We start from the raw sequence: 27,739 nt of genomic DNA on the forward strand, positions 1-27,739 counted from the left end.
AAAGCAGAAACTGATTGTTGGATTTTATGGCAAGTGGAACCCTTGGCTAGTAGAGTAAATAAGTTCTGACCCAGTTTTGTTTTTTAATATTAGAGAGTCTCCAAATTTTCTCTAATAAAAAAATCGCTTAACATTAGTGATCTCATGGAAACTAGTTTAAAAGAAAGCGAGAGATGAGAGTAATAGAGAGAAATATAAAAAATTCCATAAAATAACAAAACAACCGTTTTCTTTTTTTGTGTTAAAGTTTATTGTGTTATCAAATAACAATTTCCGTGGATTGGTGACCTCTTGTACACCTGCTCAGATGGCTTTCACTATTTTTTATACTTATCAAGCTGTTCCTGAAGGTCTGGAAAAAAAAAAGAAACAAAGCAGACAATAATTAGACATTTGAATGTCATAATTCAAATTTTTAAATAGATTTCAACAATTTAAAATCGATCATATTTGGTCATTGCACATCCATCTTTGACCAGCATAAAAACTTAGATAAACTGTGTAGATTTCATAAAATTCTTTTTTGTGTTAAAAAATCTAAATGAATATATAAAAAATAATTTTTTTTAAATAATAAAAAGCTGATTCATATTATTTGGACTACTGTTCTAATGAGTGTTATTTTCAAGTTTGATTGATGTAACCTCTAACCTTCTTCAGGTATATCTTGTCAAACTCAGGAGTATTTCTTTTCAATTCAGGAATCTGCACAGTATCCTTTATTTAATCCATGGATGTAGCATCTCTCATTCCATCAACCACAATTGGGTAGAAGTCAGAAGTAATTTGCAGTTGTATTTTTTAGTATAGTCTGCAGTGAGGATTGAACTTTTAATCCTCAGAAGAGAGTAATTTACAACTGAATTTTACCAAAGTACTTTATTCACTAACTACGTCACAGGTCCTTGAAGAAAGTCAGAAATTACATTGTGAAAATAACGCTCAAGATGGAACAGTTGTCAAAAGAATCCAATAATACATAAATCTTGCAAGTTTGAATTATTGTGTTAACCCTCCTTTAAAAGATTATTTTCAAAATGGCAGACAAGACTGCTGCTCTTGTGTTACTCATACAATTTGATTTTATCATTTAAAAATAAAACTATTTCATCAATTTATGGGATTTTTCAAATGTGATATTTTTGTTTTGTCACTGCTACATACATCATATAAATTTTTCTCTATTCTTGTTTTCATTAAAGGAGGACGTCTGGACAAGAACTTTTTTATTGCTAACTCATTTATATTTTTATTTTCTTTAAATAACTTAATGGAGGTGGTTTTTAATTATACTTATTAAAATAAGAATGCCGTTAAAGCTTCTTTATTTTTTTCTTCCACCTACTTGTTACTCCATAAAATTGATAAGTCAAAAATTCAAACATTATTGATAGTGGACGTGTATTTGCGTTTAAAAAAAAAAAAAAAATTTTTGAAAACAGATTTCTATGGACTTTGGGTAATTACGAAGAATCATACTATCATCAGAATTTTCTGAGCAATTTACATAAAACGCTGGAAGATATAAAAAATGCTGAGCCAACGAAATAGCAGCAGACAAAAGAAAAAAAAAATTACTAAAAAAACTTGTTTGCTATTGTTGGTTTAGTATTATTTATCTTTAAAAAAAAAAAAAAAAAAAAAAAAAAAAAAAAATGCAAAACAAATTAGAAAATTTATTTGTTTTCAGTTGTTTGTTATTCAAAAAGTATTTACTTATGAAACTTCCCTTACAATGACTTTTTCTTGATTTAAATTTTAAGTTTTGTAATAATTACTTATTGTATTTTTTTCATCACAACAAAAAGAATAGTTTTTATTTTTGAATTAATTTTTTCACTCAATCAGCTTCATAAATATTTTGTGTTTCATTTAAAAAAAAAAAAAAAAAAAAATTTGTTCAGTGTTATAAACGAAGTTATGAAAATTAGGTTTTGACTTTTTTTTAAAGACTTGATCATAATCCAAATCAATGACGGAGACAATTTTGAATTACATTTGAGAAAATCAAAAGAACTTACTTGGCCCATTCAACATTGAGAATCAAATGATCATAACCATAGCCAGAAACACCAGCAATTGCTCGAGCAGCATCTTCTCGCCGGTGAAAATTAATAAAGGCAAAGCCCTGAAAAAAATTTTTTTAAATAAATTATTAAATCTATTAGAAAGTTCCTTGTTGTTTAGGATTAAGAAAAAAACAAAAAACAAAACCAAAAACACTATTAGGCGACATAATCTCCATTAGAGTTTATAGTGAGAATAACAGATTCATAATTGCTCATTCCAACATCAATATTCCAGTAAAAATATACTAGCTGGCTGCTCGACATTGAACAGTCGTACAATATGCTTAAACATATTTTAGTTTATGCAGATTATGTATGTATTATTAGAATAAATCCTCTATTGATTATTATATATTAAGAATAATTTGCCTGGTGGCCTAATTCGCAAAAAAAAAAAAAAAAAAAAAAAAAAATTATGTCATTCATCAAATTCCGTCTGTGTTTTGTTTACAATATCACGTTAACCGATATTTGAGCTTGATGAATGTTCCGGAAAAGTCAATTCTGATTGACGTTTAGTTTTAAAATATGCAAAGAAATGATTTGCGGCAATTTTAAATGGTAACTCTTCTTTTATCGTAAATCAAACTCATTAATAAGAAAAAATTAAAATGGTGAGGTATATCCGGGTTTGAACAGGGGATCATTCGATCTGTAGTCAAATGTTCTACCACAGAGCTATATCTCCAGATGACAAATGTATTTCTTTTTTTGTAAGAAAAAAATGATTTGCTGAGATTTTATTATTTCCTTTGGCTGAAGTAATGTAAAACATTCCTTTGTAAAAAGTCTTTTTTTTATCTATTGAGTATTTTTAAGATCAGATGTTTTTGATTTTCAAGACTTATCGGATGAATTTATGTACAAAACATACCGAAGAACACTGCCAGACACAAATTACCATTGTGTGAAATTTGCACAAGATAAGCTTAGTCATTTCAGAACCTATAAGGAAAGAACTCTCACACCCACACACAAAGTGACTTTTATATAATAGTAGAGAGAGAGAGAGAGAGAGATATTCAACAATATATCTAAAATGCATTAAGAACCTTCCAATAGAAATAATTCAATAAAAGTATTAATAGAAATAGATAAAAGAAATGAATAAAACACTACCATTGAATTATCTTTTTACTATTAATTAAATTTTATTGAAATTAAAACTGCAATAGTGTAAACTAAACTGAAATTTAAAAAAAAAAAAAAAAAATCATTTTGAGCTCCATTAATTATTCACTAGCTTTCCTCATTTGTTTGCCCACAAGGCCGACAGTAGGCATCCAATTATTCCCTTACATGACATGCAATTAGCACCCCTACCCCCATTTGCTTGTTGATTTGAAAGCTTTGGTTTATATTATAGGTTAAAAAAGATAGAGGTTATTTTACCTTAGACTGTCCAGTATTCTTATCTTTGGCCAGATAAATTCTGTGAATTGTTCCAAAAGGTCTAAACAGTTCTTGAAGATCAGATTCACGGGTGTCTTCAGAAAGATTTGTGACTCTGATAGTAGCAAATTCATCTGAAATTAAAAAATTGAAATGGAACATTTAAAAACAGAAAAATCAGATTTTTATTTTCTAAATATAGCAGATACAAATAAATTGAATAAGAGAGGAAAGAAAATCCGTAAACATTGAGATTAGAGTTGGGGACAGATTATTTGAAAAACCAATATTTTTTTTTTTTTTTTTTGTTAAAAAGAACATTTTTGAGTTAAAATCTATTTAGCATTAAGTATTAATAGAACCCCCCCCCCCCAAAAAAAAATATAACCTTTGGATTTGTTTGTTTAGCTAATCTCATTATGCTACCATTTTGGAGAGGAAAAAAAAAAAAAAAAAAAAAAAAAAAGAAAGTAATATTAGCATCTTTACTCTTTAAAAATGTTTTTCTTCAGGTTTTATGTAAAATAATAGATTTTAACATTTAACACGTTTTAAAAAAGGAAAAACAAAAAAGCAATTATCATCATCTATAGACAATTTTAAATAGCCTTTTCAAACACTGTCTTTAACTCGAATCTCAATGCTTATCATTAAATTTGCTTGTATCATGGTACAAGTTGTTTCTTATATCTCCATAATGGGCAAAGTTGGTTTTAATGCGAGGAAAATCCACCTTCCCAAAAATTGAGCACTGGATTAGGTAAAAAAAATAAATAAAAATAAATGAAATAATAATCACCTCAATTTAAAAGCACTTTTTCTTCATTGATCGAGAATACAAAAGACTACGTATAGTATTAGGACAAATAATACACTTTGCACTTGACCAAACCATATTTACAAAATGGGGAAAATAACTATTTTTACTTTTAACTACAGGGTTAGCTCCCTTATGACAAAACAATACAGTATTTTTTTTTTTCAGCTACCTATAAAAAAAAAAATCATTTAATATTAGGTCGCCAAGAGAATTCTTGCAGAATTTTTAATTTTGATTTCAAATAAGTTTTCGTTATAATACCTTTACTTTATATATTATTTTAAAGGAGTCTTTTCCACTCTATCTAATCATTTAAATTACAATCATTTTAAAACAATTGTCTTTTCTGAATGTTGAATACATGGAAAAAAAGCAAATTTGCACAATTCTCTTATTTTAATTCAAGCTAGGCTGAAAAGCTGCTGAAACAGTTCACGATATCAACAAAGCATTCGGACCAGGAACAACTACTGAATGTACAGCACAATGGTGGTTTAAGAAATTTCGTGGAGGCGATGAGAGCCTTGAAGATGATAAGCGTATGGTCGGCCATCGGATGTTGACAACGATCAATTAAGAGCCTTAGTCAAAGCCAATCAACGCTATTTGAGAAATTGCTTCTGAATTAGACATAACATATACAATGATTTCCATCTACTTGAGAGAGACTGGAAAGACAAAAAAAAAAATTTATGAATGGGTGCCTCATGAATCGAATGACAACCAAAATAAAGGCAGTTATGAAGTTTCGTCTTCTCTTCTTTTACTCAAGAAGACCCGTTTCTCAGTCGGGTTGTAACTTGTAATGAAAAGTGAGTTCTTTATGACAACCAGCAACGCTCAGCTCAGTGGTTAGATGCCGACGAAGCTCCACAACACTTCCCGAAGCCAGAGTTGCACCAAAAGGTTTTATCCATTAGTTTTTTTGATTACAGGCAAAACCATTACAGCAGCAAAGTACTGTCAATAAATGGATGAAATGAATCAGAAACCTTGACAACAACTCCCAGTATTACTCAACAGAAAATGCCCAATTCTCCTCCATGACAATGCCTTACCACACGTTGCTAAACTAACCCTGCAGAAGTTGAACTATGAAACTGCCTCATTTGACTATGAAACTGCCTCATTTGCCAAACGGCAACTCACATTAGAACAAAAACCAAACAAAACAAATAAGAGTCTCTGACCTCGTTTGCTGTTGTTCATCGATTCCCCTCTTCCTTTATTGGCACCATCCCGAAGACTAGGCGGCACATATTTTCCAGTCTTTGATACAGTAGATCCGGTACCAGTAGTTCCCGCAGCTGCTTCTGGTTTCTTTTCTCCTTCTTTAAGATTTTCCTGTAGCGGTTGAAGAGTGTCCTTGTATGGACACCGTGTGGTCCAATGGTCACCTTTACAGATACGACAAGAGACCAATTTTGTATTCTTTAGTTTCTGCAGAGGATTTTCATCTGATTCAATATGAGCCTGAAGAATAGGAAGCAGAATAAAGTTGGTTATAGATATAAAAATATGACATATCTGTACATGTTACATTGTTGTGGAATTATGAAACCTTTTTTTTTTCTATCTTTAAATTAGATTTGGTTCTCGTTTACATTGATCTTTTAAACCAATGCATTTCAGGTGAAAACGTTACATACTTATGTCACATGGAAAAATTAGTATAAATTCCAAAAAATTACGAAAAATGATCCAATGGAAGATGTGCTAGATGTATTTTAAAAAAAAAATCATTTTTACGTTTATTTTAAAAATGGTAGACTCTTAATTTAATGCAATTTAAGTTAAGGGAGATAAATCAGGTTGTCATACTAAAATTAGTCTCGCAGCTCTCCCATATTAAAACTCAATAAATTATATATATATATATATATATATATATATATATATATATATATATACACACACACACACACACATATATATTTAATTATTTTTCTACTGTATCATTTTTCATAATTTTTTTCACCTGAAATGTGTTGGTTTAAGATCACTGTAAACAAGCAGTCCCGCTTCAATAGAATTAGGGTGGTAAGATTTTTCTTTCTGTCCTGTACTCCTATTTTCTTTCGCTATGCCCTATACCTGTATTTTTTTTTCTCCTTTTTTTGTCAATATTTTACCAAGTTTAAAATAAAAATATTAACGTTTTTCTTTCTAAAATTATTGACGACATATTGGGACAATTCCAATATTTTCCCCAATTTTCTACTAAATTACAGATTCCAATTTTTTTTATAAATCTCTAAATATTTAACTCTAAAATTTAGATTTTTCCCCCCCAATTACTGTAAAAACATGTTGAATGTACATGTATTTTATGAACCGTAAAAACACATTTGTGGAGGGGTTGATCTATAGTAGTAGTAGTTAGTTTAAAATCCATAAATATTTATTTTATTATTTACCAGCAATAGAAAATTTTGTTTTAAGCATAATCAAATAAAAAAGATCATTAAAGGAATCGTTTTTGGCATTGGAAAATAGGCAAATCTTTTCTGATTCCCAAAAGTTCAGATTTTTTTAATTAATTGTCGGAACACATACTAAACTTTTTGCCTGTTAAAAACAGGCGAAAGTTATAGCCTGCTGATAAAAATGAGTATTTTATGTCAGTGTTAGAAAGTTATTTATAAAATAATGGAAAAACTATTACAATGAAAGGAAATAGTTTACTAGCAGAATAAATATAAGAATCCTAGTAAAAAGACAATGGGGAGCTGTTGAGGTCTTTTGAATTCTTAAGACAGTAAGACGTCTCATGGTCAGTAGTTTTCGAAGAGTCATGAAAGTGGCTGAGAAGGCAATTTATTTTTGCTTATTAGTCACTGAAATAAAAAAAAGATTTTTAGGATTTCCAATTCCAGAGTCAATGAATTTAAGAGTCGAAAATGAGTTTAGGAACAGTTGATAATAGTTGGCAGCTTGGAGCAGATCAAAACAGCGAAGATGGACCCGAGATAGGTCAACTTCAGCCAAGTGAAAGTGTTGACCTCAAATTAAAATTCGGACTTTAGCATTTGGAGGGTCATTTCCGGTGATGATAGAACATATCTGAGCCTGTGTTTTCTTTTGTTTCTATCTTGTTTAATGTTTTAATACTTGTTAGTCAGTGCCTTCAAATGGTTGCCAAGATAACACAGTCAGAACACGATGAAAGAAGAAAACTATGGCACACAGCACTGGGATGACGATTGTTATAAAGAGCGAGCACATGGCTTCAGTATTTTGTGTTGCATACTATACAATTGGGAAAACAGGAGAAAGAGGACGGAGATTAGAGAGAGAGAGATTTTAAAAGAAAATAGTTACATATTTTTAACGCCTTGTATTTTGTTATTTATGGTCCCAGACAATGCTGAGTAGCCCTGCTTATATATATATATATATGATGGACTCTCCCGTCAATTTTGACATATGAGCTTCCGCCACAACAACTAAGTTGCTCGGAAACCCACACAGATGATTTGTTTATAGGGGTGAAGGCTTTGTGTAGAACCATCCACACTTTTTAGTAAAACGTATTACTGCTAACCTTTGTCGATGCAGACGACTGCCACAGGACAGAGTATACAGTAAACTGCAGGTTTTTACATCAGAGTTTCCTTCTACATACATGTCTTAAAGATTGGGAGTGTACCTCTATCAATGAATTGATGTATCCCCAGATATGAACCTTGAAATTTCTACGACCCGGCGCAGTACATACAGCACCTAGACTTCCCAATTGAATGGATAAAAAAAAAAAAATAAGATACATCTTATTTTTGCAAGTATTCAAAATTTAAATAGTCTAAAAAGAATAATAAAAAAAAAAAAAACTTACATCTTTATTGTTAATAAAAGTCATTGTGATTTCTTCTGAAATGATAGTGTTGGCCGAATTTGGACCAGGAGGGTCATTCTCAGCAGATCCAAATTTCTTCCATTGCTAAAAGGGAAATAGGTGTAATTTGAAAAAAAAGTAACAAAATATTAACACTTGAAAGCAAAGCATTCACAAAATCTGGAGAAAACAAAAAAAAAGTAAAAATTGTGTGAGCATGAATGTATAAGCAATATTTTATTTATTTTCTGGTGAAGAACTGTTGCACGTCAAGTTCCTTTCACACACCATTACAACAGTGATCATATATTATTACTACAATGATATTTTGATATTTGAAAACGAGTCTACATCATAGGCAGGTCACCAATATTCTTGTCCAGGGTTGCCAGATTGGCTTTTTTTTCCAAACATCTTCCATTGATAAACTAAAGAAGAAACAAGCAGAATTGGAATATGTCATACCATTGATTCCAGTTGGAATCTTCTGGACAAATATGAGACATGAGATCACTGCCTGGACCCTTTGTTTAATCCTGCAAGAAAGCTACAGTGTACAGACACATAGGAGTCTCATTCGAAACCATCAGTACTCCTGATGCACAATTTAACATCAACTCCTCAGCCAGTTGGCTGGCAACTCAGTTTTCTTTTTTTTTTCCTTTTTTTTTTTTCTTTTGAGCAAAAAATAATCATTTCAGATCAAAATGAATATTTAAATACCTTTTTGTTGCAATGTGCATGTTCATTTAATTTTATTCTTATGTACTGCTACAACCAATAAAAAATCTCTTTATTGGCTAAAAGCTAAAGCAGGAGGCAATGTAGCAGTTAAATAATTGAAAGTAATTCTGTACACACACCATTATACCCAACTTGCATAGCTGTGTGAGCAATAGGGCACTTCCACACATGCATGCTTTTTCTCATTTTTCACTCATTCTGAGTTTAGTGCGTAAATTGAGGAGTTATTTTCAAGAAAGAAATGTAGACAGGCATGCAATTTTCTCTCATATCTTGTCAATGATGACAAAAGGTGGAAATAAAAGCAGAGACTAACAAACCTAAATTAATAAATGCAATTATATTTTCACTCTAATACATGCCTGCCAAACCAACTTGCTTTGTCATCTAATATTTTATTTTACAAAATTGTTAAATAAAGTTAACTAAAGAAGTTGATAGTAATTTTTCTTCATTTCAAGGAGCAATACACATGAAAAATTGAAATTGTTTAAAATATCTTAATTGCATAAAAAGAGCTTGATAATCTATGAAAGAACTTTAATTTTTAAAATCTGACTAAAAATAAGTTATGACTATTTTTGTGCCTTGCTTGTATGGATAGTTTTCTCTGCATGTGTTTTGTCACAATTTTTACACTACTTTTCCAATGAAAATGTTATATCTTTGTTAAATAAGATCAAGCAATGAAATTTGCCATATAAATGTACTTTTGAGCAAGGAATCAGAATATGCTACTGAAAAATCTCCAGAAATGAAGTTTCCAAGTAATCTGCAGCAAATGCACATAAATATTGCAATACCATAATTCCATGTATGCATGAAAAAGTTAGAACTCAAAATTGAATTGTAATGCATTTTATGCACAAAAAAATGAAACCTAATATTAGGATTGTTTAAAAATGAATATACTGCAAGATTTCTTTGGTAGTATTGTAGATTAACAGCTGTGATATCGGCCCCACCTGCCACACCAAAATATGCGAGTCTTCTTATTTTAGGCAATTACATATGAACATACTGAAAAAACTTGCCAGAAAAAAAATATATATATATATATATAAAAAAAAAAACTAAAATAATTTTAGATTTTAGGGGTATTGTAATGTTTTTTTTTCTATGGGAAATAAATCATGCGAGTTCTATTTATATATATATATATATATATATATATATATATATATATATATACACACACACACATTAACCTGGTGGGTGCCCGGGTGTTTGTAGGCGCGTGTTGAGCAAAAAAAGTGGTAGTAGTTTTGGACTCCTAATGGGGTATGCCACCATTCAACGATCGTTTTTATAATCACAAGTTATAATAACCAACCAATGAGAAGCTTCCAAAGTTACTATAAAAATTGTTGAATTTTGGCTTCAATCAGTTCGCTGTGGTCGGTCTCTGTCACGAACCTGCATTTGATTCTTCACCACCATCTTTGTTACACTTAGGATCGGAATTGCACTGATTCTTCACTGCTATCTTTGTTCAAAATAATGTCTCAACACTTAACAAGTAGGCAGGCAGGCAGGCTTGAAGAACACATGAGGCGAATGCGGAAAAAAGAAACTGAAAGAAAATCTGGCGTCTTACTGCTACTCCATGACACAACTGGAAGTCTAAAGCGTTCAAATTTAACGTAGTCAAGATAACTTGTAGAAACGGTGTTGCTTTTAAAGCTCCCACGAAAGCAAATTAGACAAGCTCGTTTTTAATGTGGGAGGAAAACCAGCTCCGTTCAAAAGGGGGCACTTTTGCAGTATCCAAATAAATAGTAATTATCTCAGTATGAAGGGTCTCCCCTAAATTGATGAAGGACCAATTACAGAACAGATACTATCTGGCTCGAAGGCCAGGTAGTTGCGTTCCAATAAGTTTCGCTTTATTTATACGAAAAAGATAAACACTGGAGATGATGGCACATTGGGAATTTTGTTTAAAAAAGACAATGTTCGCTTGCAAATACGAGATATTACGATCTGGGAAGTATCCAAAAACTTCTTGTGGAATCTAACCAACGCGAGAAGCCCGATGCAAAAAGCCTTTCGTGGACATACACAAATGCTCACACGCATCTTGCCTTTTATATATTAGATATGCTGACGACGACTAAAAGCTAGAAACTAGCATGTCTATAGGTATACTTTTATGCATATAAATAATATTTTATATATATATATATATATATATATATATATATATAGACAGTTGTGTTTATAAGAGTTTGTACAAGGAGGAGGAGGCTTGTCACCCAGACTCGAGTTATTGACAATTATGTATAAATACCCTGAAAACTTGGCAGGAAAAAAATTATTTTAAAGTAAAAGATTAGTTGTACATATAAATTTAATGTAAACTAACCCACCATTTCCAGGCCATTTTAGCGCTGAGCAGTAATTGGTCCTTTTTTTTTTTTTTTAGACAATTATGTGTGGTTTTAAGATGATTTTTAGCTTGCCACTTGTACCTATGGTTAGTAGTAGAGTTATGAAAGGATTTTTATTTTGAAGTAGGTGCTATTCGGACTTAGTGGTAGAGTTGAAGGGATTTTTTTGTGGTAGGACTTGATCACTCAGATTTAAGGTTGATGGTACGACAGGTTCAAGGGAGGTACTTTTAGGAAGTGAGCTTGTCACTTGGACTTAGTTTTAGTAGTGTAATTTATATAACTTTTCAAATCGAAAAAATATCAAAGGCAAGAATGGCTAAGAAATGAGGGTTCATCATACATTACATTTATATGTGAAAACGACTCCCACCAATTATTTTTGTTATCTTTTTTTTCCACCAAGTTGTTTTTAGAGTATTCACACAATCGCCTAAAAGAGTAGAATCTTGTCTAATTTTTTTTTTTTTTAAGTCGCAGTCATAAGATCATTTATTACTACAACTAAAGTTTGAAAGTTAAATATATTTGAAAATGAATATTTCTTGAAAATTTTATAAAAGAATCATGAACTGCAATCATTTTTAAAAGTTTGTTTTTTTCTTCCAAATAAACATAATTCACAAAACTCCATTTCAAATTAATCAAACAACAGCTACTGTTGCTTAGGTTGTAATTATTAGCACTACCACTTAAATCTTTTACTTTCACTGAAAAATGGTTACAATTTGAGGGAAGACCTTCTTTAAAAACATTTCATACCAAAAGAGAAAACAGAATTATAATTTTAATGCATAAAAATAAAAACATTTACTCATTACTTGAGGTATGAAAAATATTTAGGAAAAAAAAAAATATAAATAAATAAACTCTTGAAATATGTAAATTATTATTTATTAAAGCATGTGAAATGGTATTCATTTCCAAACAAAATGGTGGTATTTTGAGGATTTAAGTGCTTTGGTTTCTGAAATATAACTATTTTAGTAGAACTACCATAAATCTTGAAATAACTAAAGCGTTTTTATGGTCGGTGAGCATTACTAATTTCAAGCCAACTTGATGAATACCGTCACTTCTGCAACATAGGTATCTCCAATTTCTGGTATTAAACTCGCACTCTACCAAGTAATCAGTTTTCAAGTAATATGATTTTTCTTCATAATTGTTTTTCTGCTCTTGTTATATATTTATATATATTGTTAAATATAATTAAATAATTTGGACCGAGGTTGATCAAAGCAGCTAGCAGTTAGGACTGATGCTGTTTTCAAGCAAATATACACATCTACAACTTTTCGTAACTACTATCTATCCTCTAACATCCTTTTCAAGTAAATACCTCAAACAAAAATAAATGTGAAGAAACAGAAAGTGTATACAAGTCACTGATATTGTTAATTCAGTATTATTAAACTAGGTTAGTGTCCAAGCAAGGTTTTCTGTATCTAAAGAAAAAAAAAAAGTCTGATTTTTCATAAACAGATGTGTAGGATCTGTGCTATAACAGATAAAGTACTTGGTAGAATTCAGTTGTAAGTGACACTCTTCTGGAGGTTGGAAGGTTCAATCTTCAGTGTGAGCAATACTAAAAATACAATTGTGAATTACTTAAGACTTCTACTGCCATGGATTAAATAAAGGGTTACGTTCGAATTTCCATGCAGATCTACAAGTTTAACAAGATACATCTGTAAACAGTTGGAGGCTACATCGTCCAAAACATTGTGAAAATAACACTCAAGATGAAAATTCAAATAAATAAATAAAATAATTTGTATTTCAAGTTATGAAACCAAATAAGATCATAAGACTTAAGTGTGTCTAGTTAAAAGGTTTAATGGAAACAATGAAAATATTAAATAACATTCGATACTTAGTAAACATTTTTAACAAGAAAATTAATTTTAGTCATCAAAAGCAAATAATGTTTGTTTTAATAGATAATTAGTAGTTTTAAAAAGATACAAAATTAATTAAAAAAAAAAAAAAAAAAAGGCAAAGTGAGGACAGACGGACCAGTGTAATCAGTTTATATATATATATATATATATATATATATATATATTCTTATTGCATTTTTACCCCAAAACAAGGCACAGTGCCACTTTGATGTAAGGGCCCACTATCTGGGACATAATTTGTAGGAATACTATGTAGGGAGTTGAGCAGTAAGATGTCTGTTTACATTACACTTGCACTTCTGCATGTTAGTACAGTCGGGGAAACAGGAACCCGGAAAGGAATTCCTAAGTCTAGCAGTCCTAGGGAAATAACTATTAGTGTAGAAGGCTACAAAATAGATTTCTACTGTGTACAGGGGGGATTTTGCTGCTTCTTGTCGGGTTTGTTGAGGGTTTTTACGTCAAGAGGGTACAAAGGCTTATAGTTTGTCGGAGCAGCTACCATTAAAGTACTTGTAAAACATTTCGTCAATGGAACAGAGGTTGAAGCCTAGAGGATAGGGCGGGGGACCTATTAGGTTGGCATCTGAGAAAATTGACCGAGTCCTATCTGCTTATCCTTCAGCTAACATTCACGTATGTGGAGACTTCGATGTTCACAACGTCGAATGGTTGACCCACTCAAACAAGACCGATGATGAGGGGAGGTTCTGTCATGATTTCTCCATTGCCTATGACCTCACTCAGATTGTTCAGGAACCCACCCGTGTGCCCGACAATGACGCCCAGTATGCGAGCCTACTAGACCTTTTTCTCACAACTTGCCCTGAACTATGTTCAGTTTCTGTTCTGTCTCCTCTTGGATCTTCTGACCACTCTGTTGTATCAATTAAGATAAAAATGAAATGTAATAAGTCCCCAGATGTACCTCTCCATCGTACAGTATATCAATACACTAAGGCTGACTGGGATAGCTTCCGTACATTTATATCGGATCTACCTCTGCGTTCCATGTTTAAAAAGGAGGTGTCCTCTATAGTATCAGACCTGAAGGAATGGTTAATTGTAGGTATAAACCGTTTCATACCCTCGAAAAAGTTGCAGCAAAAACCTAACAGCCAGCCACGATTCTCTCCAGAATGTGCTGCTGCCATTGCGCACAGAAATCACTTTTTCCACTGCTTCCAACGTAATAGATGTATGGAAACTAAAGCCGCTTTCAGGACTGCCAGCAACCATTGTAAGAAAGTAATAAAGAACACAAGAGAGTTGTATGCTCAATACCTTCAGTCCAAAGTAGCTGAGCAGCGGCTTGGTTCCCACCAGTTTTGGCAAATCGCAAACAGAATCCTGAACAGAAGCGTGTGCTCTATCCCAACTATCATCAATGGAACTTAGGTAATCTCGTCAGCATCAGACAAAGCCAAACTCTTTGCCAAGAACTTTGCAGCTAATTCTACCATTTGCGACCAAGGCCGCCAACTCCCAATATTTCCTCCTGTATCAGAAAACACGCTATGTGATATACGTATATCTGTACGTGATGTTGCCAAGCTAATGAAAAACCTTGATTCCAGTAAAGCAACTGGCCCTGACAGTATTCCAATTATAGTACTTAAAAAAATTCAACCTGAACTAACGCCCATACTTACAAAACTGTTTAAACGTTGCCTTAAGGAGAATAGTTTCCCATCTCCCTGGAAAATTTCATCAGTATGCCCTGTATTTAAGAATTCAGGTGATCGCTCATCCCCCTCTCAGTACAGGCCAATAAGTCTCCTGTGCGTCATGAGTAAGTTGCTGGAATCTGTGTTAAATACAGAAGTAATCAACCATCTCAACAAAAATAACCTTAGTGACACTCAATATGGTTTCCGTTCTGCTAGATCTACAGCAGATGTGCTTACAGTTATATCTCATAGGATTAGCAAATCTCTCAACGGAGGCAACCTTTCTAGGACAATTGCTCTTGACATATCTAAGGCCTTTGATAGGGTATGGCATAAAGGTTTACTTCACAAGATCTCTAGCTATGGTATAGCTGGAAATGTCTTAATTATTAAATCATTTCTTTCTGATAGGTTCATAAGAGTAGTAGTAGTTGAGGGGCAAAAATCAGAAACTCATAGTATTAATGCTGGTGTCCCTCAGGGGTTGATCCTGGGCCCAATTCTTTTCCTGATCTACATTAATGATCTTCCAAATCACATCCTTACATCATTTGTAGACATTTATGCTGACGACACTACCATTTATGGTAGCACATCTAAGACAGTAAACGACCAAGTTCTCTCCAATTCTCTCTCCTCTGATCTTGAGCACGTAGTACAATGGGGAAAGGAGTGGCTGGTTACTTTTAATGTATCTAAAACCAAGCTTCTCTCTTTACATCATCAACATTCTGATCCACATCTGGTATCAATTGAAATGAATTCAGGAGGCCTCAAGTTTTGACAAGCTTCTGAGCTTGACCATTACTCCTGATCTTAAATGGAACACGTACATCAAATCTGTTGCCAAGGCCGCTGGAAAAATGGTCGGATCTTTCTATTGATCTGGTAGATCAATCACTGCTGATGCAATTCTCTATCTATATAAGAGCCAGGTACGTCCAAGGATGGAATACTGTTGCCACATCTGGGCAGGAGCTGCTAGAAAGGACTTGTCCTGCCTTGATAGAGTTCAAAATAGACTTCGTAGCCTCGTAGGAGATGTCCTTTTCTCTTCCCTGCAACCTCTATCTCACAGAAGAGATGTTGCGAGTTTGTCTCTGATGTATCGTTATTTTCATGGAAAGTGTTCGACTGAGCTTCAGTCTATGGTCCCCCCTCGCCTAACTTTCACAAGAAACACTCGTCTAGCTGTAAACACTATCAATAATTCCCCCCACTCTTTATCTGTGCCTAAACCTAAACGTAGATTCCATGAATAAAGCTTCTTTCTTAGAACTGCACGCCTGTGGAATTGTCTTCCGTTTTCCTGCTTTCCGGCTGACTACAATATGGTTGTGTTCAAGTCTAACGTAAATAAGTTCTTGATGAGCCGTTCCATATAAGTTATCAAATTTACCAAATTTTCATTACTAATGATTACTATATTGTCCAATTTCTACTGTACACTCTTTAACCCTTATCCTCGAGTGGCCGCTGGGCCTTGATAATGTGGTGATGCCTGTGTAAACCCCCCCCCCCCAAAAAAAAACCCCTCTCTTTTGAACTAAGAGGGAGAGACTCGTAGTAGATGTACCAGCCCAAATGTGGCAAAAATACTCCAGACATGGATGAATGATAGCCTTGTGATGGTAAAGGATACTCTCAAGTGTAAAATTTTAGCTGTAAGTGAAGCAATACTTACTTTTCTTTTGGCAATGGATTTGGTAAGTCGTTTAGTTTCCACTCTGTAAGATTTGATGATCTGTAAGAAAATGTCAAAATATATTTGTTTGCAAATACATTTCTAAGGTGAGAAAGAGAAAAAGCTCATGTTTACACAAGTTTTTTTCTCAACGAGTTAAAAAAAAAAAAAAAAAAAAATTAATCCAATGTTTATCTAAAACTTTTGCCATAGCAAAGAGTTCCAATAAGGTTTGGCACAAAGGGTTGCTTCAAAAACTTGCTAGCTATAGAATATCTAGAAATGACTTCACAACGATTGTACCCTTTCTATCTGATAGGTCTATAAATTATTCTAGAAGCAACACTTTGCCAAACATGACAGCACCTTAAAGAGTGCTGATGATGAAGATCTTGTGGATTCTCTCTTTGGATTTGAAGTATGTGATGCAATGGGGGGGGGTGACTTGTTACTTTTAACACTTCTAAAACCAAGATTCTCTCCTTTCACCACTAATGCTCTGATCATTGTTGTGCCAAAATAAATGTTTTGATAAGATCAGAGGATTTTCATTCCAGATCTAAAATGGAAGAAACTTAAGGAGGTTGGAGTGGGGTTGTCTCTTCTGTTCTTTACAGTCTTTCTCACAAGAGTTGTTGCCAGTCTCTCGCTACTTTAATTATTCTCAGAGAAAATAATCAACTGAACTCAAATCTCTAGTTTTTCCTTGTTAAGACATTCACAACAAGAACCTGACTTCTACCAGAAATGAAAAATACTTAAATTTCTTCCATGGAAAAAGCTCTTCTGCACTTTAGTGCCTGTTTTTCTGTGACTCTTGCTTGGCAACGCCCAGCGAACGACAGAAATTGACAGACTATAAAAAGTGATTAAAAAGAGACTCAAACAAGCAGAGGGTAAAAATTGGGGGGGAGGGGGAAGAAAGGAAAGAGTTTAACAGGAAAAATAAAGAAAGGACAGAGTATCATTCTATTTCTTCAAGCAAAAAAACAAAAAATAAACGAGGAAAATGAATCATTCCAAGCTGGAAATAATTTGTAAATCTACAGAAACCATCCTCGCGTTTTGTCAGGAAAACTGGTCGCTAGCAACAGAAAGGAGGTGTAAAACATATCGGCGAAAATGCATCATGAAAAAACGGAGTGTACAGATGGTTTTGGCTGGACGTGCATTGATGACCACTGCAGACACTGGACCTCCTTGCACCATAAATATTTTGAGAGGTCCCATCTCTAGCTACCTACGATTATACGATTTATTTATTTGTGGGCATACAAAATGGCAACACAAAGACCTACAACAAGAGTGCGACATCAGGTCGGATCACACTCTCACCAATTGGAAAAACTTATAGTGGGGCAAATTGCTGAAACAATCTTTCATTTGGTACGTGTATCACTAAGTGAAAGATTCTTATGGAATATTGAGATAACTTGCCCCACTACTAGGGATATTTGCCTTAGTAATCCCCGGAAGATCAGAGGCCCAGGGCACATGGTGGAAGTTGACAAATCCATTTTTAATAGATAAAAACAATGTTGGGAGGGTCGGTGAACCGCTCTGGGTCTTCGGAAGATACGACCCTGCTGAGAAGAAGAGTTTTCTTGTAACTGTTCCAGACTAAGTTGGAAACCCTCCTTCCATTAATTAATACATATTGCCAAGGACCATAGTCTCCGATTGCTGGAAAGCATACTGCAAAGTAGGATCTGAAGGACCCTACAACAAGAGCTACCACAAATCATGAGGAGAGGATGTGGAAGGAGGCAAAACAACGAAATAAAAGAATGTAGAACCAATCGAAATTTGCTTAACAAGGATTTAATTTATGGAACAAAAATTCAGAAAGAATCCTTTTCTCTATCATAAAGTATATAGCAGAAAGCTATCTGGTTCAAGAACTTCCTCCTACATTCTCTAACAACCCGTCTCACCCTACTTTGCCCTCATTGGCTGCTTTACTTCAACTGGTAGAAAATACTACCCTTAAGGAAGTAGCCTATCCTCAGGAAACCACACGTTGCTACAACAATATAAGCCTAGTCCACAATAAATGATAAACACACAAATAAAAATCTTTAAAAAAAAAAAAAAAATTGTTAAAAAATACCAAAAACAAATTAAAAATGTTTCAATTGAAAAACAAAATATTTAACCCTAATACTCACAAAAAATGTAAAGACTTTTACAATTATTTAATGAATACAATACCAAAATAACTTTCCAAATATATTTGTTCACTAATTCAAAGAAACAAAAATTTATTACCCCCCCCAGAAAAACAGTAAATTTTGTGAATTTATTATAGCAGGTTTGTTTTATTTTCTTTTTTTTTTAAATACTTGCATTTGCTTGTTATAATTCAGTGGTTTCTGGTATTCTCCGGGCGTTGCTGAGCGAGAATCATGAAAAAACAGGCACTAAAGTGCAAAAGTACCAATTATAACAAAGTTGTCTTCAAATCTAATGTAAGCAAATACTTGCCATAAACTCTCCCCCATAAGCAATCAAGCTTAGTTCATTCCACTAATTAAGTTTAATACTGAGACCATTCATCTTTCCACTGATAACACAATCATTTCATCTTATATCTTTAAGTAGCTTTTGGCCTCAATAAATTGTGACTCTTGAGTTAATACACACACTAGAAAAATACCTTTCTCAAGATTGATAAAATTGACCCTCACCCAAACAGTAAAGTTTTGCCAAACTGAAAATTCAATGCAAAATGAGAGGCTGTATTTATATTATGCTCTCTAAAAAAACAACCCTGAAATTTGTGAAATTCTCAGCGTATAATATTTGCTGTTAAAATTTCACAAAGGGCATCCACTCATTTACATAAATCTAAAGGTAGTTCACATTTCAGACAGATATATACACATACTATACTAAAGTGAATTCTTCAATATTAGTTTCCCCAAGGCTTTTTTCTTATATACTTTAAGAAAACAAAATACATGCTAAAATATTTCTTAGTTTTGGTAAGATCAAGTTATGTTTGCGTTAAACAGACTATATATTTCTATTATACAAACATTAGGTACATATGTGCATACATGTTTTAGTAGAACTCCAATTCAAAGATACCACTTCATCAGACTAAAAAAGGAATGAGTTTCAACATTGTTTCTTTTTCTTTTTTGGTCTGATGAAGTGGTCTCTTTGAATTGGGATCCCACTAAAACACGTATGCACATATGTAACCAATAATGTTTGTATAATAAGACTATTTACCAGCTATCCTACATTGAGCACTCTTTAATAATCATGCACATTTCATTAGATTTACATCTAGGAAACCAATCTATAAAACCATTATATATATAAATAAAATCTGTTTTTTTTTTTTAGTAATATATAAGCAGTTTTGAACTGTTACTTATTTTTGTATTTTAATTTTTGCTTCTTAAGTGGTGAAAAGGAGAAAGAGAGATTACGTCTCCTTTATTTTTTGCCCCCGTCGATAGGACATATTTTTATTTTATTATTTTTGTTTTCTTTCTATTTATTAAATATTTGAAAAAATACTTTCATATCCATGGACATGTGTTTCTGGGTATCACTTGTCATCAACAAGGATCAAACTCACAACTACATTATCAGCAATCTAGCATTTTACCAATGAGCCAGGATGCCTTGTAAGATTTCATGCATGGTTTTTATCGCTTTTAAATGTAAGATGTGTGGTTATTTTTTAGATAATATATTTTATATATAATATATATTTTTAAAAAATATTTATAAAATAAAAGTAATAAAATAAATAAATCTATATATATATAAAAGCGAAAATGTGTGTATGTATGTATGTGTGTGTGTGTGTGTGTGTTCGCTTTTTGTGTATGTCTACAAAAGGCTTTTTTCGCCGTGATTTTCGGTTGGCTCACTCCTTAAAACTTTTTATATGCTGTCTAAATAATATCTATGACTCGGGTCGCAGCAATCTTTAATTTATCTGACTTTTACAAGCTATTTTTGAGATATTTTTTGATCGCCGCGTAGCGGGGAAAACAGAAACTGGTTTCCAGCGCAAAACTAGGTCAAACATCACGCGACTTAACGTTGTCGCACCTGTTAATTTCGCTTTATAAACGTCAACTTAACACATATATTAATTCATCTATTCCCATGGTCGAGATGGTTAGGTCGCAGGTTTTTTTTTTCCATTTCCTTTTCACCTCTGTGGCAACGGTTCGGGGTTCAAGCCTACCTTTCTACTAAAACATTTTTTTTTTCTTTTACACCTCCAAACTCCCGGCCAACATTTTAACGTTTTTTTTGTTGTTGTTTTTTTTTAAAACAGGGTTGTTTTGATAAATAAGTAATCCACAAAATCTAAATTTCAAGATTGCTGGTTGGAGGATTTATTAATCATAACTTCAGGAATCATATATATATATATATATATATATATATATATATATATATAAAAAAAAAAAAAAAGCAAGTGAGTGTACAATGAACGAGGCATAAAAAAAAAAATGACTAAGTTCAGACAATTTTGGACAAATATGGTAAAATAGTCAAAAAAAAAAAAAATAAAATAAAATAAAAATGGAGGGTTTTTATTAGCCTTAAAAGAGCCCCTGGAACACACCCAAGAGTTATCGCGAAGTATAGACAAACAAAATGATATAGAAATCAGTTAGTTACAACTTTTCAGAAAGTTTTATAAAAATCCAAAGCATCAATTTTTTTTTAATAAGCACAAAAGTGTAAATTTTAGCCATTTTAATCCGAAAGACACCCCTAGGGGACACAACCAGAGTTTTCCCGGAAAATCTGTTCTGTTACTTTTTTTTTACTCATATCATGTTTAATGTTTGGGCAAAATTTCAAAAAATTCCAAGGCATAGTTATTGAGAAAAGTGTGGACAGAAGAACGGACAAAGGTGAATTTACAGGGCCACTCTCCTTTTGTCAGGAGACCAAAAATAGAAAAAAAGAAAAGAAATATAACTAAGATTAAGAAAAGAATTTACCTTGACATCTTTACCCTCCTCTTCATTCCATTTTATTTCAATGATTTTTTTAATGCCATTTTTCTCATCAAGATCTTCGTCATCTTCAATTGGAAGTGGCTGTGAGATTTCATCTAAAAAAGAGAAGTAATAAAGAAGTAAAGAATTTATCAACACCAGTCTCCGGAAAATGTGGCAAGGAACACCACAGCAACCAATAGAGGAAAAAATCCTACAAAGATGCTGGAAGTGATTATTGGCCACATTCTTCACTGTAGGTAATTATTCATATAATATTCGTACATTATAGTGATGGGACGATGCCAATATATTTTTTCGATTCCGATACAATTACCAATTCTGTTCTAAATTTCCAATCCAGATTAAAAAAAAAAAAAAAAAAAAAAAAAAGTTTATTTAGCTAAAAAGTAGCATATTTTGGCGGTTGATGTAAGTTACCAGAATATACCAGGCACTGATCAGGAATATGCCAGTGCAACATTCGCAGAAAAACTGGTTGTACCTGAATAAAAAAACTGTTCAAAAAAATTAGGTGGCTGAAATTTGAACACAGATCCTTGTTAATTTATCTAAAAAATTATAATCAGCCAGTTTCTATAAAGAAAACCATTTTTTTTTTTTTTTTTTTTTTTTTTTTTTTTAAATCTCACAAATAAAAATTTTACAAACTTAATTGTTTTTTTTTTTTTTTTTTTTTTTTACTTAGGACAACTGGTCAAGTACATTTTACAAAATGCCTGGATTGACTAGTGAGGAGTTAACCAGAGTCTCGACTGTCGCTTGCAGATTAAGGATGAGCATCAATACCTCCAAAACAACGGTTATGTTCTTGCTAATTGATCAGGGTACCCGGCAGCTGCTCACACTGGACAGGATTCACCTAGATAATATGGATTCCTTTGACTCTCTTGGCTCTACTATAACACTGACTGGATATGTAGCTGCCGAGATCGGATGGCAAATACGAGCAGCATAATCTGCATTCTTCCGTCTCTGTGGTCCCACACATCTATCAGGTGATGACCATCCTCCTCTCAGACTGTGAGATGTGGCCTATGAGAGCAGCAAATCTGCACAAACTGGAAGTTTTTGACAATGACTGTCATTGCTGCCATGAAGATAGTGTTCCAGTTTCTACTCTCTGCCAAAGACTAAACGTACACCCTCTACCATCAGCCCTTCAACGTTTACAGTGCTCTGAACATTCAGCTCCTCGACCAGATGGAGAGCTCATTCACAAGGTCCTCTTTTCTTCTATTTCTGCTTGGTAGGCACAAATGTGTCAGTGAGCAGCTGAAAACCTGAGTGACAATAATTAAGACGATCTGGCAGTACTACCAGGCCCACAAGTAGTTGGTCTCCGATAATGGAATCAGGAGTTGTTAGACATATCCTGCAACCTAGTGACACTCGACTGATTGTTTGAGATGTAGTTCATGTTCAGGTGGAAGCCAGCTTAATCCGATAGGGATGATAGCTAATACAAGTACAAATAAGTAAAGCACTAGCAGTATCAGAATTTTTGTAGGAATTTTTGACACCCCTAACACGAAACTGCGAATACAATATAAAAATCTCGTAATTTCTCTGTTAAAAGTGGGTTATTTATTTTCTTTATGGATTATACTTCCAAAATAAACTATTACAGTTGTTTTAAAAGTAATAAAAATATTTTTATTTTTTTTTTAAAACAGTAATGAATTTTCCGAACTCAATATTTTTAAATTTTTAAACTCAATATTTTTAAATTTTTAAATTTTAAAAATCTATCAAAATTTTTCTATTGATTCTATTTTTACGATATTTTCAGGGTCAATGTGAAATTTTATGTTCTTTCCAATAAACCGAATATAATATTTTAGACAAACGTTTTTTTTTTTTTATTCACGGTTCCCCCCCCCATCCCAATTGTTAAGTGTCTATTACAAAGTAAATACTTAATTTCGACTCGGATAAGTACATAATTATTTACTCACAAATTGAAGAGAAAAGGTCAATACATAATATATTCAAATTTGAAAAAAAAACGGACATCGTGTTCTTGTAGAATTTTACCTGTAAAGTTTGAAGTTTAAAACCTTTTTTTAAACCACGTTATTTGTTTTTTCTTTTTTCTTTTTTAATGGAATCTTGGTCCTTGCTCCTTTAATTGAAAAAAAAATTAGGGCTTGAATTACATTTTTCGAGGAGTTATAAGCTTGGAAAGACAGGGGGTCTAATAATTCACGCCTCCAATTTTGTAAATGTCTAATAATAATTAATTTCGACTCGGATAAGTACATAATTATTTACTCACAAATTGAAGAGAAAAGGTCAATACATAATATATTCAAATTTAAAAAAAAACGGACATCGTGTTCTCGTCGAATTTTACCTGTAAAGTCCGAAGTTTAAAACCTTTTTAAAAAAAAAACACGTTTTTTTTTTTTTTTTTTTTTTTTTTAATGAAATCTTGGTCCTTGCTCCTTTTATTGAAAAAAAAAATTAGGGCTTGAATTGCATTTTTCGAGGAGTTATAAGCTTGGAAAGATGGGGTGGAATTATTCGCTATTTTCACAAAAAATTCTGATACTGCTAGTAAAGCACTAATATATATATATATATATATATATATATGCGCACACAGAGTATTTCAAAATGCTTTGTATCACAGAATTAAGCATAAGCTGTTTTGATAATATAATTAGAGATGGAAAAAACTTTTGCGTTTATTAATTTAGATAAATGAATGTTAATATAAAATAATTTTATTTTATTTGAAAATAATTCTTTTAAGTAAATTACTTTAAATACTAAAAATTTTATTAAAATTGGATGGATTCTACAAGGAGAAATAACACTCGGGTCAGAAAGTGGGATTGAGGAGCCAGCACCCCAGAGAAGGAGCACTCTGGCCTGCAAAAAATGTCTGGGCAGTCTCATCGATATTCCCCAGTAGGAGTGCCTCAGGTAATTAGCAATAAACTAACCCCTTATAGCCACTACAAGTACATGCATGAGCAACTGGAGATTCAGCTGTAAGGTTCTGCTGGGGGACAGCACAATATAGTGTGTAAATATCTCCACTGGACTATATGTAAAAAGTTGAATATCAAATGTAGCAGAAAGTCCTGGAAACATGTACAAGAATCATCATATGTCTCCCAAAGACTTTTTAAGGTCAGAATTATCGACCGGTCATTAATGACTTTCTTCAAATGAACATCAATTATGAACTTCTGTAATGTCGACTCAAGTCAAGAATTGAATCTTTTCATCAGAAGGCATCATACCAATCCCTTCAACAGCTGTAATTAATCAGATCTTTAAACACTGTTGTACCCGAATGCCAGTTCCTGATGAAGATAAAAAAACTATACCATTTTGAGGTTGTTAGCAGTTCTATTCAGAGGCAAATTAGGCATTTCGGGTTTGTATTACTGTACACAGATTCGAAAAAGTTGTCAAAAAACAAATATATAACAAATAAATATTATCAAAGGCAAGATAAGTTACTTTTCTACCAAACTGGATACATTTTTTGTGTTTTTATTCAATGTAACATGTTTATTCAGCTCAAAAAACATGCAGTGTTTACCGATGTATAGGAAAATTCAAAATGGCGCCCGCCCCTCTCTTTAACACGGTAAGTTTGGGAAAAGGTGTTATAAATAATAAACTAGAAAAAATACTATTAAAAAAACACCGAATATATGTCAACTTATGTCACGGTAACATATAATGAGCGAATTTCTAACAGTATTTTGTCTAGTTTATTATTTATAACATCTTTTCCTGAACTTACCGTGTTAAAGAGAGTGTCGGGCGCCATTTTGAATTTTCCAATACATCGGTAAACACTGTATGCTTTTCGAGCTGAATAAACATGTTACATTGAATAAAAACACAAAAAATATATCCAGTTAGGTAGAAAAGTAACTTATCTTGCCTTTGATAACATTTGTTATATATTTGTTTTTTTTGACAACTTTTTCGAATCTATGTGTACAGTAATACAAACCCGGTATTTCCTTTTTTGCAATGAAGAACGAATAAAATTTGTGTCGAATTTTTTAGGTATGCTTTGTGGTAATTATTGTGTTAATTTTTTGCCACTGTCTGTGAGCAAAAACAAGGGAGATAAAATATCTCACAGTATTCCTTATGAATTCACTGATCGCCATTTTGAATATTGCTGTGCTTTGCAGTCAATCCGGGATCGTTTCGAAAACAATCCAACCAGGTCTCATTAATTTGGGGGGGGGGGGGTCAAATCGAGTTTTTTTTGGGGGGGGGGGGTCTCATAACTTTATTAGCGAGAAGCTCCCATTTTTTTCTTTTTTTTTTTTTCGCTCGCATTTATAATTGGAGATAGGGAACAGAGCCGAATACCCTAAAAATCAACTATTTAATGGCAAGTTTCCATTCGGTCTTCCAGACCAGAAATACCGAAATAACAAAAAATAATAAAAATTAAATGCTGGGCCATAAGTGGTTAACAACTACTAAACCTAGAAAGAAAGAAAGAAAAAAAGGTATAAAATATTCATTTTAAATTACAAATTCAAGTGAAAGTGAAATATTCTAGAACGACTTATGAGAAAATGAGTGACAAACCGTGCTCAAACAATAACGCTATTTAGAAACCCATTCTTAACATGGGGAGGAGGTGTTTCGTAACGATTATGTATTTTCCCCTAACAATTTAATAAAAAGATACCGTAAAACTTCAAAATACTATATCTAAGAAATAGCACGGTACCTTCTCTGCATAAGTACCAAGAGATGAATTATTTCTTAGCGAAACACGTGCCATTTTTTTTTTCTTTCTTGTTTTTCAACTTCACCTCTTTGATTGCTTTTGCAATTAATAATCAACTGATCAAAGAAAAAGTTAACTTCAAATAAATATAAAAAGATAAACTTTTTTATTTAAAAGATTACATCGCATTTATTTCATTGCAAATTTATTTATTTTTACTTAAAATCAAAAGAATGTCATGTGGAGGCATCGCCGACAGCTGTTTTAAAGAGGGATATTCGAGCATTTATTTGATATTTTATAAGAAACAACATGTGACACTAATAAAGATCTCGCTTTCATCTCCGATTAAAAATCAGCAAAAATTTAACGATAAAACTATCGTTAAATAACCAACACTCGACACTTGTTAGAAAAAAGACCGGGAATAAAGAAGAAAAAGGAGACGAGAGAAACTTGCCTTCTTGCTCAACCTGCTCGGCCCAGCTCATACCCATAGGTTTCAAGCTGGAAGAAAGGAAAATAAAACGATGCCATTAAAACTAAATTAAATTAAAATCTTGATTGTAAATAAACGCATAATACTTATTTCATTATTTTTTTTAATATATAAAATTAAAAGGGAATACTTACTCGTCCATTTTGGGAGCGGATGTTAATACCGACTACGTTCTATCTAGACCACAATGCACTTCGCTTCCGGTTTCTTCCTACCGTTCTGCTTAAGATTTTGTCTCGTGTGTGTGTGCGTGGAGAGTAAATGTTCAAGTTTCTTACAAAACTGGACTCTGTCTCGGAGTAGTAAATCCCACCAAACATTACCTCCTTCTTTGTCGTGGTGGCTTACTGCCGAAATGCTTCTGTCGGAGAATGTGGACTTGTCAGATTTAGGCTATTTATTAGAATTTGGGCGTAGCAGAAGAATGGCCCGTTCTCCTGCAGCAGATGTCTCCCTAAGTCTACTTTTTTTCTTTTTTTATTTTACACAGTGGTGTGACTGGTGTGTGGTCACCACCACTTATCAAGGCCCGGAAGCCACTCAGGGATAAGGGTTATTGCAAGTACATTACGTTAGTGTGGAGATTTGATGAAGTGTTTAATTAAGGGAGCGGATTTGTTAACGTTGGACTTGAACACATCCAAGTTGTAGTCAGGTGGGAAGCAGGCTGACGGAACAGAGTTCCACAGGCGTGCAGTTCTAAGAAAGAAGCTTTGTTCATGGAATCCACGTTTTGATTTAGGCACAGATAAAGAGTGGGGGAAATTTTTCACAGTGGATTCGGCTAGGCGGGTGTTTTTCGTGAAAGATTGGTGAGGGGGGACCAGAGATTGGAGTTCAGACGAGCACCTGCCATGGAAATAACGATAAAACAAGGATAGGCTCACAACGTCTCTTCTGTGGGAGAGAGGTTGCAAGGTAGAGAAAAGGGCATCCCCCACTAAGCCACGAAGTCTATTTTGTACTCTGTCAAGGCAGGATAGGCTGTTTTTAGCAGCTCCTGCCC

General features: G+C 33.0%; 1 protein-coding gene across 1 annotated transcript; it reads right to left on the bottom strand.

The window, feature by feature from the left end:
- Positions 1 to 226: 226 nt before the first annotated feature.
- LOC145285971 (eukaryotic translation initiation factor 3 subunit G-A-like) lies at positions 227 to 27,195 on the bottom strand. The gene is made up of 9 exons (XM_080134516.1): positions 26,868 to 27,195; positions 26,695 to 26,741; positions 21,494 to 21,606; positions 16,509 to 16,568; positions 8,117 to 8,221; positions 5,472 to 5,754; positions 3,462 to 3,595; positions 2,022 to 2,128; positions 227 to 352 (listed from the first exon to the last, which is right to left on the bottom strand). Exons 1-9 carry the CDS (start codon positions 26,873 to 26,875, stop codon positions 334 to 336), a joined length of 876 nt encoding a protein of 291 aa, XP_079990642.1. The 5' UTR covers positions 26,876 to 27,195; the 3' UTR covers positions 227 to 333.
- Between the last annotated feature and the right edge of the window lie 544 nt (positions 27,196 to 27,739).

This window comes from Euprymna scolopes, chromosome 10 (genome assembly GCF_053919585.1).
Source record: "Euprymna scolopes isolate OS-2025 chromosome 10, ASM5391958v1, whole genome shotgun sequence".
Lineage (NCBI taxonomy): Eukaryota > Metazoa > Mollusca > Cephalopoda > Sepiida > Sepiolidae > Euprymna > Euprymna scolopes.

Coding starts and splice junctions, on each gene's coding strand:
- LOC145285971 (XM_080134516.1), bottom strand. Junction 5,755..8,116: donor CTTTTATTAACAATAAAGAT/GTAAGTTTTTTT, acceptor CCTATTCTTCAG/GCTCATATTGAATCAGATGA. Junction 3,596..5,471: donor GATGAACAACAGCAAACGAG/GTCAGAGACTCT, acceptor TTTTAATTTCAG/ATGAATTTGCTACTATCAGA.